The sequence below is a fragment of the Cervus elaphus genome, chromosome 19 (genome assembly GCF_910594005.1).
Source record: "Cervus elaphus chromosome 19, mCerEla1.1, whole genome shotgun sequence".
In the NCBI taxonomy this organism is placed as follows: Eukaryota; Metazoa; Chordata; class Mammalia; order Artiodactyla; family Cervidae; genus Cervus; species Cervus elaphus.
In genome coordinates this window covers 53570113-53587693 of record NC_057833.1, presented here as the reverse complement: position 1 = coordinate 53587693, position 17581 = coordinate 53570113, and the positions used below count along the sequence as shown (strand labels likewise).

At 47.1% G+C, this 17581-nt stretch overlaps 1 protein-coding gene across 2 annotated transcripts in view; it reads right to left on the bottom strand.

Annotated features, from left to right (window-relative positions):
• Nucleotides 1-1873: 1873 nt before the first annotated feature.
• Nucleotides 1874-17581, bottom strand: part of GPR156 (G protein-coupled receptor 156) — a 116368-nt gene continuing 100660 nt past the window's right edge. For both annotated transcript variants that reach the window (XM_043874207.1, XM_043874206.1), the window contains 2 exons: nt 14798-14956; nt 1874-4926 (listed from right to left, as the gene is read on the bottom strand). In XM_043874207.1, coding sequence (XP_043730142.1) covers nt 3595-4926; nt 14798-14956 — 1491 coding nt within the window. In that variant the 3' untranslated portion in view covers nt 1874-3594. The remainder of the gene's footprint in view (nt 4927-14797; nt 14957-17581) is intronic.

Sequence of the window (17581 nt, the reverse complement as noted above, 5' to 3'; positions counted from 1 at the left end):
GTTCTTTGCCTTCCTTTGTTTCCTTGCTTTCCTTGGTTTCATCCATTTATCTGCCCAGAAATCCATCCATCAAACATTTATCAGGTTCATAATTTGTGCAAAGCTCTCTAATGGCTACTCTAGAGGATACAAAGATGCAGAAGACACACTTAGAGCTTTTAGGAACTTGTAGTCTGTGAAGGAGACACATCTAAATATAATAAATACAGACATAGAAGAGATTTTTGTGCAACCTGCGTTGACTTTCCTCTTTACCATTTTACAAGTGATACAGTTTGGTAAAAACATGCCTCTGACATTTGATGCCACTGTTTTCCTATCTATTTGCCATGAAGTGATGGGACCAAATGCCATTATCTTAGTTTTCTGAATGTTGAGCTTTAAGCCAACTTTTTCACTCTCCTCTTTCATCAAGAGGTTCTTTAGTTCTTCTTCACTTCCTGCCATAAGGGTGGTGTCATCTGCAATACTTTGGCCACCCAATGCAATGAGCTGACTCTTTTGAGAAGACCCTGATGCTGGGAAAGACTGAGGGCAGGAGAAGGGGATGGCAGAGGATGAGATGGTTGGATGGCATCACCGACTCAATGGACATGAGTTTGGGTAAACTCTGGGAGTTGGTGATGGACAGGGAGCCCTGGCATGCCGTGGTCCATGGGGTAACAAAGAGTCGGACACGACTGAGCGACTGAACTGAACTGAACTGACATCTGATGCTCTATTTTCCTGAGCTCTGGGGAGGCCACACTGATCCTTTAAGGAAAGAGAGTTTGACCCGGGCCAGAGAAAGGGGCAGACTTTGGGACTGGGATGGACACCTCTGGTCCCAAGATTTCAATCAGCAAAGCAATCTTTCTTAATTGGGTAAGAAAGAGGCTGGCTCCATGCCAGACCTTGAGACCAATAGAGACAGGCATAGTCTCAAAGACAGCAGCAGAGGCAAAGTTTCCTTCCCCAGGATTTCTCTGCACCAAGTTTCTGCCCTTTCTTCAGGACTGCAACAATCAAGAGTTGGCCCAAAGTCATGGCACACACATCCCTTTAAGACCTTCATTGGGTTAGCTGGTCTTGAGTAAAAGATCCAGGGGAGGAGCTGGTGAGGAGTGGGGGCAGAGGAGGCACACAGAGGAAACAACAGATTTGCAGAGTATTTTGGGGCAGGCAGTTGTGGTGCTTGGCACACAGTTTTCCAGCCAAATGATAAATAAGGATTTTAGGATAGATTCTCCATCTTTTCAACAAAGTCTAGCAAGCATTACAAAGTCAGTCTAGGTAAAATGTATGATAGAAGCTTCTTTACAACTAAGTTTGAAACATGGGCCCCAAAACACCTTTCTTCATTTAACTGGGGGATGTTGTTTTTACCTGAGGATGCTCAGGAAAGGCTGAGGAGTGAATGCTCTACCTGAGTCTTGAGGGATGAGTAATTCACAAGGTGCACAAAAAAAGAGAAATTCTAGACAGAAGAGGCATGGCGATATAGACGGGCTGGGATGGGGGAACTGAGGGTGTAGGAGTGGAGCGAGTGAGAGGACTGCCATATCACACACTCCTGAATAGTAGGCTACTAGTGGTGACTCGCTGGGGGGAAAGAAGCTGAAGGAGGTGAAGCCCAAGCACAGGACCCCCAGTGGGTGGGAAGAGTCAAGGGTCTCAAGGCTCCTCTACTCACAGGTGTTCCTTGGATAGGAAGCTGCAAACGGAGATGTCAGAAGAGTCTTACCAGTGGAAGTGTGGCGGGAAATGCACTTGGACCCCATGGTAAGCCAACAGCAACTCTAAATGCTCCTTTGTTTCCACTCCTTCGAGTGCTTCAGTCTTGCCTGTACCCCTCCTCCCCAGTCCCAAACTACAATTTCTGAAGAGACTTGCCTTGAGAGTCATTTCTTTTATTAAGGCATCACTTGGACAGCATACAAACAGCACAAGCAGAAACTTCAAGCCCACACGCAGAATAAATTATGATATTTGTATTTAAAAGTGGACAACAGAAGAAGCTGTATTGCCAGGAGGGCCTCCTGGTCCAGTGTTTGGAGATTCACAAGGTGTCAGCAGTCAACGAGAGTCCATGATAACATCTTCTGCAAGACATTTAGAGCCAAATGCTCCCCTCTGGATGTATCTAATGAGGCCCATGCTCCTGCACACAAGCATGTATACACATGCAGATACACACACAGGTTAGGGGCAGGGAAGAGCCTGTAAACAACTAGCTCAGCAACAAGTGAAGTGGACCCAGCTGTGTTTTCTCTGTGGCTCTGGCAGCTGACAAGACCCTGGTACTTATCTCTCACCAGCTCCCCAGCGCTGTGGGAGGTGTGGGTGGGCTCCCAAGGCAGTGAGGCAGTGGCGGGCTGCTTACTTAGGTGAGGAGCCCAGTTTTGTCATCCTGAACTGCAGGTTGAGCACACTGCAGTTTCCCATGCTACCTTTGCTGTCCAGCCTGCCACACTCTGACTGCCACTCCCAGAGGAACAAGTGAAGAGATGTGCCCCAGGGAAGTGTATGCACTTGCAATCCTGTGAGCTGTGGCCAACTCCCACATGGGCCCCTCTCCAGCAGTGTGATGCTACGGAAGCCACCTCCATCTTCTCAAGCCTCATAATCCCCACCTGTAAAATGGGGATGACAGTACCTACTTCACAGGGTTATCATAAGCAATTACTGATATTTGATATTTCCAAGTACTATGCCAGTCTCAAGGTAAATGTGCAAAATCTGTTTGTTTGTTTGTTTGTTTGTTTTTCTTATCTTCTCCCCCATTTCTTCCTTTCTATTTTCCTGATTTCTATTTCCAGGTCAATGTAGCCATCAGTGGTCATGTTGGCCCAGCTGGCACCCTCTTGACCAACAGGGCCTCTCCAACCTCAACAGGGATTGCCAATGCATACTTCCCACTACCACAAAACTGCACCACCGGCAGGGTCAAAGAAGAGGGGTGCCTCAGGTGCCACCTGAGCCCAGGAGAGAGATCCAGGCTGCCTGACTGTCTCATCAATGATGGTGAGGTGCCACAATGGTATGAAGACATGAACACAAAACAGAGATGTACAGGTGGCTCTGAGATGAGTCTGACTGGAAGCTGGAACTGAGAGGTGGTGTTGTTCACAAACTTGAGCAGAAACAAACCACCCCCTGCTGACAGTGGATCACCCAATCCATAGGAGATATTTTCCTAGCAGGTTGGCCACCAAAAAGCCAATTTGATGAATCACAGTCCACAACTCTGGTTCTGCAGAAATTTTCTTTCCACTTCTCCATCTGTCTGTCCATCCAGCCATCCATCTGGTATATATGGAGTTTTATACATTGCAGGCTGACCAGAACAGAAGACCCTTTGTGCTCATTTAGCACCTTTTTATCTAAAGCGTATGTTTTATGGGCACTCAGCTGGAGTCTCTTACAGGAATGCTGTGAGGTAGTAACAAAACAGGCAATATCCCTCTTTGTGTAGATCAGGAAGTGCTCAAGGTACCATGGTGCTCAAATGAACACACGAACGCGGTAAGGGCACTGGTCTGTTCCCTGAAGGCCACAGCGGACCATGCTATGGCTTATCCCGACAGAGCCCTAAGTCCAGACTTGCTCTGCTGTTCACACCAGTGTGGGTTTCAAGTCATCTTTGAAGTTCACAATAGGCTTAGAGCGGGCCCACAGCTTTTCCCAGGAAGCCAGCGCCCCCGCAGGCTCAGGGTCGGTATCTGACGAGCCACTGTCACTGGAGTCAGAGGAGCTCTGGAAGCAGATCTCGCAGTAGGGCCGGTGGCAGCGGCAGAAGAGCTCGTCTGAGCTGCTGGATTCGGTGTCAAGGTAGCTACTGGGAGAAGACAGGGAGGGACAGCCTGGGGACCCTGGGGGCTGCTGCTGCCCAGGCAGGTCGGGGGAGGCCCTGGATGGGCGTGGGGCAGCGGGACACAGCTTCCGGCCAGAACCGGAAGACTTTTGGGGAAAGGATGCGATGCTCTGTTCAGCTCGCCGGGGCTCTGCCTGGAGCTGTGTGCGGCCCTCTAGGGCGCCTGGCTTGCCTCGAGGAGCAGGGAGTACTAAAGGATTCCCAGAAGAGGGTCTTGCTACCCTGGGATCAGCAGTTTGGGGGTCCAGGCAGGGGCTGTCCCTGTCCTGTACATTTTGCCCAGAAATGGCCCTGTTTACCCGGTGCCCGACATAGGAGGGTACAGTGCCTAGAAAGTGTGAGCGAGCCCGCTGTGCCGCCCTCCTTCTCCTCACCATGGAGGGGCTGAAGCCCGGCTCCTTGGAGAGGGGGACCTTCTGGGGGCTGTGGGCAGTGTTGCTCTTCCAGGGCTGCTGGGGACAAGACAAGGAAGAGGGGAGGGGAGCCCCAGGGCCCAGGCCCAGATCTTGGAGGACTTCCTGAAGTTTCTCCCTGATCACTGAATTGACTCTTGACATTTGCTCTGGGGGCCCCTCTGAGTTCTCTACCTGCCCATGTCTCTGGGGAACAGAGCCTTCTTCACTTTGCATGAGACACTGGTGGAGGGCCATGGGTACCTGGCCTCTTCTTTCTGCAGTCTGGCTTTGCTCAGCCCATGGCTTCTGGCTGTAGCCCAAATGTAAAGGATTAGAAAGGTCTTTCAAGTCAGAAATTTTCTGCTTCTGCCCTGTGGAGGGGCTGGTGTCCTTCACAGGCTCCGTGAGGCCTTGTACACTTGAGGCCAGCACTGAGGTGCTCTGGGAGTTCTGGGTGGCTGCACTGGTATCATTAGGAGAGTCAGAGAGACATTCTGAAGGCCCTTGAGGTGCCAGGCTATGGGCAGAGGCTGCGGCTAGGATGTCCTTGTGGTGGGAAGAGGCAGGTGGTACAGCCTCCTCTGGGAGGTCAGAGGAGCACCCTGCTGACATCAGTCTCACCAGCTTCTCTCTGGCATTGTTTACTTGTTCTTGCAGGCTTTCAATCACAGCATTTTTCTATAAAACAAAAGCAAAACTATCAACAAAAGATGCTGCTGAGGGTTTTCACAGTGTCTCCCATGATGGAGAGATCTCAGTTTAAATCCATTTCTCCACATACTAACTGGTGATCTTAGGCCCTGAGGAGGCACCTTCTTGAAGTGAAATGAGATGATGCATATAAAGGGTTTAGCACAATAAACTGACATATGTGCTCAGTAAAGAGTAACTATCATTTATTGTTGTATGATCTTAATCCCCTCATATGTCCCCAAACTGTAGCACTGTCTGCAAGAAGAGAGATTGTGATGGTGGGGGGGGGGGGGGGGTGGCGGGCACAGTCTAGCTGCCTGCTGGCTGCTGCAGATCCTCTCAAAACTGAGGAGAGGGTCAGGTTGCTCTGTAGAACTGCAGTCTGAACAGTGTTTGGGATGGCCCATCTCTGGGTATATCAATCAAACTTTTGCAAAATACAGATGACTTTGAGGCGCCTGTGAAGGGGATGAAGGACTGGGGAAACAAGCATCCTACCTCTTGCTAAATAGCCTGGAAAATGGGGAGAACATGGAAATGATAGATTCCTGGGCCAGTGTGACAAGACTGGAGCCAGGGGTGGGGGTGGGGTTTAGGGTGGAGTGAGAATATCACTTTGGTGTTATCACCTCCCTCTGCTGACACATGGGGGTGGGAGGCCAACACTATCATGTGACACTATCAGCTGTTGGTATCGCCCAAAGAAGTGCAGGCATCAGAATTACTGGAGAAGTGAGCTGCCTACCTGCTGCATGGCTGTTAGTTGATAAAACAGGCTGTGCCTAGGATGCTGGCCGGTGACCGCTACAGAGATATGCCCATTCTAACTGCAGGACCATGGGGCACGAAGTAGGAGGAGGAGTAACAGCAGTGTGTGTTCCCAGAGAACCCTCTGGTGCTACAGCAGCTGATTGCCTAGTTCAGACCTGATGTCTACCTTCTGGAATTTCTGTTTGAAGGCAGTGGAGCAGAAAAGAGATCATCACTGGGAACTGATGGTCTTGGGGCAGATGACATGGCTGAGGGTTTGGGGAAGGTAATAAGGAAATGCTCATCCAAATGCCAAAATGCTGCCCTCTGTTGCCATCCCCTTTAGAAGTTCAGGGTGAGTATTTAGATGTCCATTTGTGGCAAGCATGGGTTTCCCTGGTGGCTCAGCTGGTTAAGAATCTGTCTGCAATGCAGGAAATCTGGGGTTCAATCCCTGGGTTGGGAAGATCCTCTGGAGAAGGGAATGGCTACTCACTCCAGTATTGTGGCCGGGAGAGTTCCATGGACCGTATAGTCCGTGGGGTTGCAAAGAGTTGGACACGACTGAGCAACTTTCACTCTATTGCAAGCATGCTCAGTTGCTCAGTCAAATCTGACTCTTTGCGACCCCATGGACTGTAGCCCACCAGGCTCCTCTGTCCATGGGATTCTCAATGCAAGAATACTGGAATGGGTTACCATGCCCTTCTCCAGGGGATCTTCCCAACCCAGGGATCGAACCTGTGATTCCTGTGACTCCTGCATTGCAAGCAGATTCTCTACCCACTGAGCCACCTGGGAAGCCCATTCATTTATTATGCCCTTTGATGAAAGTGAAAGAGGAGAGTGAAAAAGTTGGCTTAAAGCTCAACATTCAGAAAACTAAGATAATGGCATCTGGTCCCATCACTTCATGGGAAATAGATGGGGAGACAGTGGAAACAGTGTCAGACTTTATTTTTTTGGGCTGCAAAATCACTGCAGATGGTGATTGCAGCCATGAAATTTTTAAAAGACACTTACTCCTTGGAAGGAAAGTTATGACCAACCTAGATAGCATATTAAAAAGCAGAGACATTACTTTGCCAACAAAGGTCTGTCTAGTCAAGGCTATGGTTTTTGCAGTGGTCATGTGTGGATGTGAGAGTTGGACTGTGAGGAAAGCTGAGCGCCTAAAAATTGATGCTCTTGAACTGTGGTGTTGGAGAAGACTCTTGAGAGTCCCTTGGACTCCAAGGAGATCCAACCAGTCCATCCTGAAGGAGATAAGTCCTGGGTGTTCACTGGAAGGACTGATGCTGAAGCTAAAACTCCAATACTTTGGCCACCTCATGTGAAGAGTTGACTCGTTGGAAAAGACCCTGATGCTGGGAGGGATTGGGGACAGGAGGAGAAGGGGATGAGATGACTGGATGGCATCACCGACTCGATGGGCATGAGTCTGAGTAAACTCCAGGAGTTTGTGATGGACAGGGAGGCCTGGTGTGCTGCGATTCATGGGGTCGCAAAGAGTCGGACATGACAGAGTGACTGAACTAAACTGAACTGAACTGAGAAATAAAAGGGTGTTTGCCTTCTTTAGGATTCCTGACACAAGTCACCTATGGACAAACCTGTGGTTTCTTCTAGAGTAGATACAGAAGAGTTAACTACTGTATAGCACAGGGAATGCTACTCAGTGCTCTGTAGTGACCTAAATGGGAAGGAAATCTAAAAAAGCAGGGATATATGTATATGTAGAGCAGATTCACTTTGCTGTATGGAAGAAACTAACACAACATTATATAGAAACTGTACTCCACAAAAAATTAATTAAGAAAGATATGGAAGAGTTGCCCAGAAGTGACTCTTTGAGGGAACAGTAAATTAAGTAAACTAGTCTGACAGTAGTCTTCTGGCAGCAACTCCAAGGTTGCTTGGACTTATAAGCCTGGAGGTAACTTAAAAGCAGGAGGTGATTTTTCTGACTATGGTACTCCCAGTTTCATCCTGATTCAGTCTGCTTCTCTTATCCTTGGGAGAGAGTCCCAGACCAGTGAGCAACTGGTGAATAAGCAGAAGGACTTGTAGCAGAGCGCCTGACTGCCTGTTCACCCTTCTCAGGCGCAGAGCAGTGAGGGCTGGGTGTTGTCGGGGAAACATAGGTGATTCAAGGACTTGCCAGGAGAAGAGTGGGTGAGTCATAGGAAGACATTCACTCAGGCTCTTCATGATAACTGGGTGGTGCCAGGTATCTCTCTGAGGGGGTGGCTGTGCTGGTTGCACTGGAGGTACCCCAATTCTCTTTCTTTTCACCAGCCCTGACTTGTGAAGCCCACCTCCCACATTCTCAGGCTGGTTTCAGGAGGCCTCTGCCGCCTCTCAGAGTTGGGAGGAAGCCATCAGCTGGTGACCACCGCCCCAGCAAGCAAACTGTGCTGCCTTCCTGTGTCTTATTTACAAATTCCTCAGTGTATGGAGTGGCATGTGCATGCTCAGTTGTGTCCGACTCTTTGTGACCCCATGGACTATAGCCCACCAGGCTCCTCTGTCCACGGGATTTTCCAGGCAAGAAATACTGGAGTGGGTTGTCATTTCCTTCTCCAGAGGATCTTCCCACCTCAGAGATCGAACCCATGTCTGTTGTGTCTCCTGCACTGGCAGACCGATTCTTTACCACTTGTGCCACCTGGGAAGCCTGTCACAGTATAAGAAAACAGTATAAACATTTGATCGGGAGGAATACTCTTCTCCAGCAAACCAAACATCTGAAGCTGGCTGGTGACAGATTTAGAAACAGTCAGACTAATCAGTAAATCTTCCTTCTTACAGAAAAGGAAGTGGAACTTTGTTTTCACCGTGGCTGCATACTAATCAGAGGCGTGGTTTGCCATTGTGAGACCAAAATCTGACAGACCATGGCAGCTGCATTGAAATGAGCTTATTAACAATTACTTTTGGCACACCCAGGGAAGCAAAACATCTGTGGGGATGTTTCATAGGCTGCAGGCCACAGGGAGAAATGGAATCTCTTGTTTCTGTGCTTCAAGGAAGAAAAGTAATAGGTGAATTTCCTCTGCTGCAGAATGTAGAGGGAAGTCCCTCTGGCTCTGGGAGGGTTTTACCTGCTGGCCTCCACACAGCCTGGGAACTGAGGGTGGATGCTGCCCCAAACAGCCTCTGGGGACCCCAGCCACAGGGAAGAGGGGGAAGAATGAGAAGATGAACCACTCAGACCATGGGAAAGTAGGAGGACACCAGGGTGGCAGAGGGGCTGCAGAGGAGGGAAGTGCAGCCAAGAAGCTGGAGTCAAGGAGGCAAGAGAGACTCCTGTGTTTATGTCCTGGGCAGTACTGGAGCTGGGGATGCAGATGCTGGAGCCTCTCGTGGCCTGCCACAGGGCCCTGGGATGCGCTGCTGGTTCTCAGGCCTGTTCTGGAAACATGTTCCAGGTGTGGAGAGTCGGGGGCAGGAGGCCAGCATTTTACTGCCTAAGCATCTGCTCCCTATTACGGCTCTTCCTCTGCAGACTCGAGGCATCTTTCTGGATACAGCAGATTCAGTCACTGCGTGGGAAACAGGGTAGCATGGCAGGAGTACAAAAAGCACGTCACAAATTACCATAAGGCTAAAGAGTCAGGCCACTTGGCTGTTCCAACATGAGCTGATTGTGAATGAAAACCATGCTGGGTGTTCTCGCCAAGTTTCTGGCCTTCTGTTTAGCTGGGGGAAAAAAAAAGGTTCTTTGAAGACTTCAGAGTATCAATGGCAATGCTACTCCTTGCCAGGTGGGAAGAAATCTGGCTTTGAAAAAAGGTCCTGACTGCTTCATAAATAGTAAAGACATGAAGTATACTCTGATGGATAAAAATGGTCCAAAACAGAGGGAATGGTGTGAAAGACTGAAAGGATCTGGGGAGCTGAATTCTTTCACAGGTTGCATTTTGTAGGTCCCATCACACCATCCTTTTGCACAGGGACTACTGATACCCAAGTGTCAGTCTAATACAAAAAAGTGTAGTTTCTCAAATAGCATTACCCAGGTATGTTCTGTACTAAAAAAATTATATAGAATATAATTTAGTTAGTGTGAAAAAACTACTAATTCCTCTGGGCCCCATGCCTCTCTCTGAGGCACTGAAGCCTCAAGTTTTCCCATGTGCTTTCTTCAAGCCCACACCACTCTGCCCAGTTCTGGGAGAGGTGCCAACTTTGGCTCAAGAACAGAAGAAAGAAGGACTAGGGGCTGCCTTATTCCCCACTTAGCGCTACTACGATAGTCAAAGGCTCTATTCATTCTCTTCCCCATATTTAGATACTTCTTAATTTTCTGGGTTGGTGGGATGACAGAGATTTCTAGTTGGCACCTGGAAAAGATAGTAAAGGACCCCAGAGGATCTTGGAAACAAGGGCACCATGCTATGTAAAGAAAGAATGTATCATACAGAAGAAGCCAGCACCCACTACTACTCAGGGACTTTACAGTGCTGTTCCCCACACGTGGAATGCTTTCCCCTGCACTCTTTGCCTGGCCAATCTATAGTTAACTTCAGCTCTCAGCTCAGTGAGTCTTTTCTGACCACTCTAAATTAGATTTTCCTGTCCTCACCACTCACTACTCTTTCTTCTCACTCTGTTTCTTGCCTTCATAATTCTTATCACTATTTATAACTGTAAGGCTACTTGATCAGTCTCTATTTCCTCCACTACACCGTGAGCTTCATGCAGGTAGGGACTGTTTTGTTCCTCAGCATTTAGCACAATGCCTGGCATACATCTGTCCAATGAATGAATGAAGTGGGTGAGGGTCAGCAACAGGAGCAGTGGCTGGGGAAACGCTGAGGTTTTGCTTGCTGCTAAGGGAAACCTTATTAAAAAGCAGAGACATTACTTTGCCATCAAAGGTCCATCTAGTCAAGGCTATGGTTTTTCCAGTAGCCATGTATGGATGTGAGGGTTGGACTATAAAGAAAGCTGAGTGCCGAAGAATTGATGCTTTTGAATTGTGCTGGAGAAGACTCTTGAGAGTCCCTTGGACTGCAAGGAGATCCAACCAGTCCATCCTAAAGGAAATCAGTCCTGAATGTTCATTGGAAGGACTGATGCTGAAGCTGAAACTCCAATACTTTGGCCATGTGATGTGAAGAGCTGACCCATTTGAAAAGACCCTGATGCTGAGAAAGATTGAGGGCAGAGAATGGGATGACAGAGGATGAGATGGTTGGATGGCATCACCAACTCCATGGACATGAATTTAAGTAAATTCTAGGAGTTGGTGATGGACAGGGAGGCCTGGTGTGCTGTAGTCCATGGGGTCGCAAAGAGTTGGACATGACTGAGCGATTGAACTGAACTGAAGGGAAACCTTGTGTGCACCAGGACCCAGGAGAAAGGAGCAGTGACCCCACAAGAGACTAACCCAGACTTGCCCGTGAGTGTCCAGGGGTCTCTGGCAGAGGCGTGGGTTGGTGGTGGTGGCCTGCTGCAGGGTCTGGAGCACTGAGTGCAGCAGTGCTTGTACAGGGCCTTTTGAAGGAGGTCGCCATTATCTTCATTACCTCCACCACAGTTTGGCCTCAGGTCAAACAACAGGGAGGGAACACAGCCCCACCATCAGCAGAAAATTGGATTAAATTTTAGAGAGCATGGCCCTGCCCATCAGAACAAGACTCAGTTTCCCCCTCAGTCAGTCTCTCCCATCAGGAAGCTTCCATAAGCCTCTTATCCTAATGCATCAGAGGGCAGACAGAATGAAAACCACAGTCACAGAAAACTAATCAAACTGACCACATGGACCACAGCCTTGTCTAACTCAATGAAACTATGAGCCATGCCTTGTAGGGCCATTTGAGATGGACGGGTCATGGTGAAGAGTTCTGACAAAATGTGGTCCACTGGGAAAGGGAATGGCAAACCACTTCATTATTCTTGCCTTGAGAACCCCATGAAGAGTATAAAAAGGCAAAAAGATAGGACACTGAAAGATAAACTCCCCACGTCAGTAGGTGCCCAATATGCTACTGGAGAACAGTGGAGAAATAACTCCAGAAAGAATGAAGAGATGGAGCCAAAGCAAAAACAATACCCAGTTGTGGATGTGACTGGTGATAGAAGTAAAATCCAATGCTGTAAAGAAAAATATTGCATAGGAACCTGGAATGTTAGGTCCATAAATCAAGGTAAATTGGAAGTGGTCAAACAAGAGATGGCAAGAGTGAACATCAACATTTTAGGAATAAGTGAACTAAAGTGGACTGGAATTGGTGAATTTAACTGAGATGACCATTATATCTATTACTGTAGGCAAGAATCCCTTAGAAGAAATGGAGTAGCCTTCATAGTCAACAAAAGAGTCTGAAATACAGTACTTGGTTGCAGTCTCAAAAATGACAGAATGATCTCTGTTCGTTTCCAAGGCAAATGATTCAATATCACAGTAATCCAAGTCTATGCCCCAACCAGTAATGCAGAAGAAGTGAAGTGTGAAGTGAAGTCGCTCAGTCGTGTCCAGCTCTTTGCGACCCCATGGACCGTAGCCTACTAGGTTCGTTGGTCCATGGGATTTTCCAGGCAAGAGTACTGGAGTGGGTTGCCATTTCCTTCTCCAGGGGATCTTGAATGCAGAAGCAGCTGAGTACAAAATGAAGCAGGTCAAAGGCTAACAGAGTTTTGCCAAGAGAATGCACTGGTCATAGCAAACACCCTCTTCCAACAACACAAGAGAAGACTCTACATGTGGACATCACCAGATGGTCAATACCGAAATCAGATTGATTATATTCTTTGCAGCCAAAGATGGAGAAGCTCTATGCAGTCAGCAAAAACAAGACTGGGAGCTGACTGTGGCTCAGATCATGAACTCCTTATTGGCAAATTCAGACTGAAATTGAAGAAAATAGGGAAAACCACTAGACCATTCAGGTATGACCTAAATCAAATCTCTTATGATTATACAGTGGAAGTGACAAATAGATTCAAGGGATTAGATCTAATAGACAGAGTGCCTGAAGAACTATGGACAGAGGCTTGTGACATTATTCAGGAGGCAGGGATCAAGACTATCCCCAAGAAAAAGAAATGCAAAAAGGCAAAATGGTTGTCTGACGAGGACTTTTAAATAGCTGAGAAAAGAAGAGAAGCTAAAGGCAAAGTAGAAAAGGAAAGATATACCCATTTGAATACAGAGTTCCAAAGGACAGCAAGGAGAGATAAGAAAGCCTTCCTCAGTAATCAATGCAAAGAAATAGAGGAGAATAATAGAACTGGAAAGACTAGAGATCTCCTCAAGAAAATCAGAGATACCAAGGGAATATTTCATGCAAAGATGGGCTCAATAAAGGACAGAAACGGTATGGACCTAACAGAAGCAGAAGAAATTAAGAAGAGGTGGCAAGACTACACAGAAGAACTATACAAAAAGGGTCCTCATGACCCAGATAACCACAATGGTGTGATCACTCACCTTGAGCCAGATATCCTGGAATGTGATGTCAACTGCATTAGGAAGTGGGCCTTAGGAAGCATCACTATGAACAAAGCTAGTGGAGGTGATGGAATTCCAGTTGAGCTATTTCAAATCCTAAAAGATGATGCTGTTAAAGTGTTGCACTCAATATGTCAGCAAGTTTGACCACGGGACTGGAAAAGGTCAGTTTTTATTCCAATCCCAAAGAAAGGCAATGCCAAAGAATGTTCAAACTACCATGCAATTGCACTCATCTCACACGCTAGCAAAGTAATGCTCAAAATTCTCCAAGCCAGGCTTCAACAGTAAGTAAACCGTGAACTTCCAGAAAGTTCAAGCTGGATTTAGAAAAGGCAGAGGAACCAGAGCTCAAATTGCCAACATCCATTGGATCATAGAAAAAGGAAGAGAATTCCAGAAAAACATATACTTCTGCTTTATTGACTATGTTAAAGCCTTTGACTGTGTGGATCACAACAAACTGTGGAAAATTCTGAAAGAGATGGGAATACCAGACCATCTGACCTGCCTCCTTAGAAATCTGTATGCAGGTCAAGAAGCAACAGTGAGAACTAGACATGGAACAATAATAGATGATTCCAAATCGGGAAAGGAATACCTCAAGGCTGTACATTGTCACCCTGATTATTTAATTTATATGCAGAGTACATCATGTGAAATGCCAGGCTGGATGAAGCACAAACTGGAATCAAGACTGCCAGGAGAAATATTAACCTCAGATATGCCAGATATATAACCTCAGATGACATCACCCTTATGGCAGAAAGTAAAGAAGAACTAAAGAGCCTCTTGATGAAAATGAAAGAGAAGAGTGAAAAAGTTGGCTGAAAAGTCAACATTCAGAAAACTAAGATCATGGCATTTGATCCCATCACTTCATGGCAAATAGATAGGGAAACAATGGAAACAGTGACAGACTTTATTTTGGGGGGCTCCAAAATCACTGCAGATGGTGACTGCAGCCACGAAATTAAAAGACGCCTGCTCCTTGGAAGAAAAGCTATGACCAACCTAGACAGCATATTAAAAAGCAGAGACATTCCTTTGCCAACAAAGGCCTAGTCAAAGCTATGGTTTTTCCAGTAGTCATGTATGGATGTGAGAGTTGGACTATAAAGAAAGCTGAGCACCGAAGAATTGATGTTTTTGAATTGAAGTGTTGGAGAAGACTCTTGAGAGTCCTTTGGACCATAAGGAGATCTAACCAGTCCATCCTAAAGGAAATCAGTCCTGAATATTCATTGGAAGGACTGATGCTGAAGCTGAAACTCCAGTACTTTGGCCACCTGATGTGAAGAACTGACTCATCTGAAAAGACGCTGATGCTGGGAAAGATTGGAGGTGGGAGGAGAAGGGGACAACAGAGGATGAGATGGTGGATAGCATCACCCATTCGATCGACATGAGTTTCAGTAAGCTCTGGGATTTGGTGATGGACAGGGAGGCCTGGCGTGCTGCAGTCCATGGGGTCACAAAGAGTCAGACATGACTGAGCAACTGAATTGATCTGAAGGGAGACCAGGATGGCCAGGAATTGGAGAAATGGAAAGACAAGGAATGTTAGCAATGAGGCAACTAGGGCCCACCAATGCATGATTGGAGTTCTTTCTAGAGAAGCCAGCAGGCAGGGGTCTGGCTTACTTCTGTGAGGAGTCTCTCCATGGAGTTTTTCTCTCCTTTAATGTGGCAATTCTGCTCCTCACCATACTGGGTGTGCAAGCTTTTGCTGGGAGTGCTGAAATATTTGGCCATGTGTCTGATTGTTTGGTTTTCCTCTTCAAATGCCTTCCATTGCTTCAGCTGTTAGAGAAAAGAACACATGTTATTTATTTAATTACACACCCAGAAACACATTCTCTCACTCTTTCTCAAAAACACCAAGGAATGACAGCGTCACGGACACACAAATGGACAAATTATTCTCTCCTGAGTGTACTTTACTCTGGCAAGTTCACAAACAGCAATAACAGAAGGTTTAGAGAATGTTAAGGTTATAGTGTTTAAAAAACGCCAAAGGAAGATGATGACAGGTTGATGAAAAAGAACAATCTCTGCTGGACCCATCAACTAACTGACCCACTGCTGGACTGTCAGAGAAAACCAGAGCTGAGGCATAGTTCTAGGGCCACATTCTTTTTTTTTTTTTTTTCATTTATTCACATTCTTAAGCCAAAGTTCAGGAGCTATAACAGGATTAAGCAAGCTAAACACCATAGGTTTCAAATGAAGCTGGTTTTAGTTGTACGTAGCTATTCTTCATTATCTTATTTGTTGAGTGACTGTGCTTACTGCCACTGAAAGCCCAGTTCCCTCTTGAGGACTTCTAACCCAAATCAGTATCAAAGCTCAGACAAAGAGAAAACCACAAATGTCAGCAAAAAATCAATAAAAATGACAGAACATTAGGTCTGTGATCTGACCATCTTTTTTCCTTGACAAATGAAGAAAGACTCAGAAGGAGTTTGACTTGTTTAGGTCCACATGACTACACTTAGTAGCAGAGTCATGGCTGTAACCAGGTTGCTGTGCCACATTGCACATTCTCAACGCAGCTGATGAAGACAGATGGTCAACTGTGAGGGTCCTGGGGAATGTTTTTCAGATCTGGTTTTCAGATCTGGTCTATGGATGCATAGGTTGGTTTAGTTTAACAGGCATGGGGCTGAACAGAAGACATTTGCTAAGAGGGCTATGCTTCTGAGCCTCTGAGACACTCCTGGTGAATGCCAGTGACATGATACCAGGGGAGCCCACAGGGCTGGAGGCATCTCCTTTTCCTCTAGGAATTCTCATAATGAAGGGCCCCAGTGATGGGCTCTGGACACTCTGGCACATTAGCTCTAGAAATGATGCTGAGGGGTCTGCAGGGAGCCTCCCAGGGATCCTGGGATGTCTTTGCTTGCTCATCAGACATTTACTGAGCTCTGACTGACTGTGGAAGGTAAGTAAGTTTCATAAGTCTCAGATAGGATTCTAAATCCCACCATCAATTTCAATACCATGTTCTCCCTAAGTCCTCTTGGGTCCCCTGTTAACTCAGCATGAGTCCTTCATGGTATCAGGAGTCTATGTGACCTGTGCTGGGTCAGCCCAGGAACCTGCTCTGTCAGATGCCCTTCTTGAAGGCCCCATTCCTAGGGCACTGTCATCTCACCACTCAGCTCAGGAGTTACTGGAGCCCAGCACGGCAGGGTCACTCTATGGCTGTGGGCGGGTGGCACTGACCTTCAGCGCTGCTCTACTAGCACTGGCCCTGGCAGTGTCACAGTATCTCTGTGGTCCCTCAGGGCCCCTCATCTGCCTAGCTTTTCCTTTCTCTCCCCCCAGCACCTCCAGCCCAAGCCTTCCCTGCAGAGCTGCTAGAGGAGCTGCTCAACATTTGTGTAAGGATACTTCCAAGACTTTTGATATGTCTCACCCTAAGCTGGCTGGGTGAAGTCAGGGTGCCCCTGACTAAAGGCCCCTGCCCCTCCAATCTCATCCCACTTAATCCCCCATTTGTGAAGGTCCTAGTCCTTAAAACCTGAGGATTTCTGAAGTATGGCTATAAATGACCCTTAGGTCACAATTTCAGGATTTCTCCATGGCCCTTCCTTCAGGACAGGCAGTCTTCTTTTCTCAGCATCTGGGCTCTGTGGGTGTGGCAGGAAGAAAATGGTTCCTCAAAGATGTTTCCCTTCCAATCCCAGGCACTTGTGAATATGTTATCTTATACGGCAAGAGGAATTTTGCAAGTGTTATTGAGTTTAAAATTGTGAGATGGGGAGATTCCGGATCATCCAAGTGGGTCCAATGTAATTTAAAAAGTCCTTACAAGAGGGAGGCAGGAGGGGAGATGTGACAGAGAGATCCGAATTTGCTGTGCTCTGGCTCTGAAGATGGAGGGAGGAGCCGCGAGTTGAAGAACGCAGGAAAAGGCCTGGAAACAGATTCTCTCCCAAAGCCTCTAGAAGCAGACCCACTAGCACTTTGATTTCAGCCAAATAAGACCCATGTCAGAACTCTGACCACCAGAACTATCAGATATTAAATCTGTATTGCTTAAGGCCCTCAGTTTGTAGGAGTTTGTTATAACAGCAATAGGAAACCAAAACAGTAGGATTAAGCCTCAGGTCTTTAACGGGGTGCACCCAGGCCTTTGGACATTCACCCCATTTGCCTCTCTCACTTCCTGCCACTTTACCCTTGTTTGAATTTGTGCTTCGAAAAGAGCAAAGACTTGTGGTGTTCCAAACGCCTCTTCTCTCTTACACCTTGCTGCCTCTGTCACAGGGTTTCCCCCTTGGAAGTGCCACCCACTACCCTTCCCCAGTCTGCTCTGTGAACTCTGACTCCTCCTTCAAGCGAGGCCCAAGCACATCATTTTCTGAGGCAGTGTCACCAAGTTCTCAAGACAGGCTGGGGCACCCCTTCCTTGGCACTGAG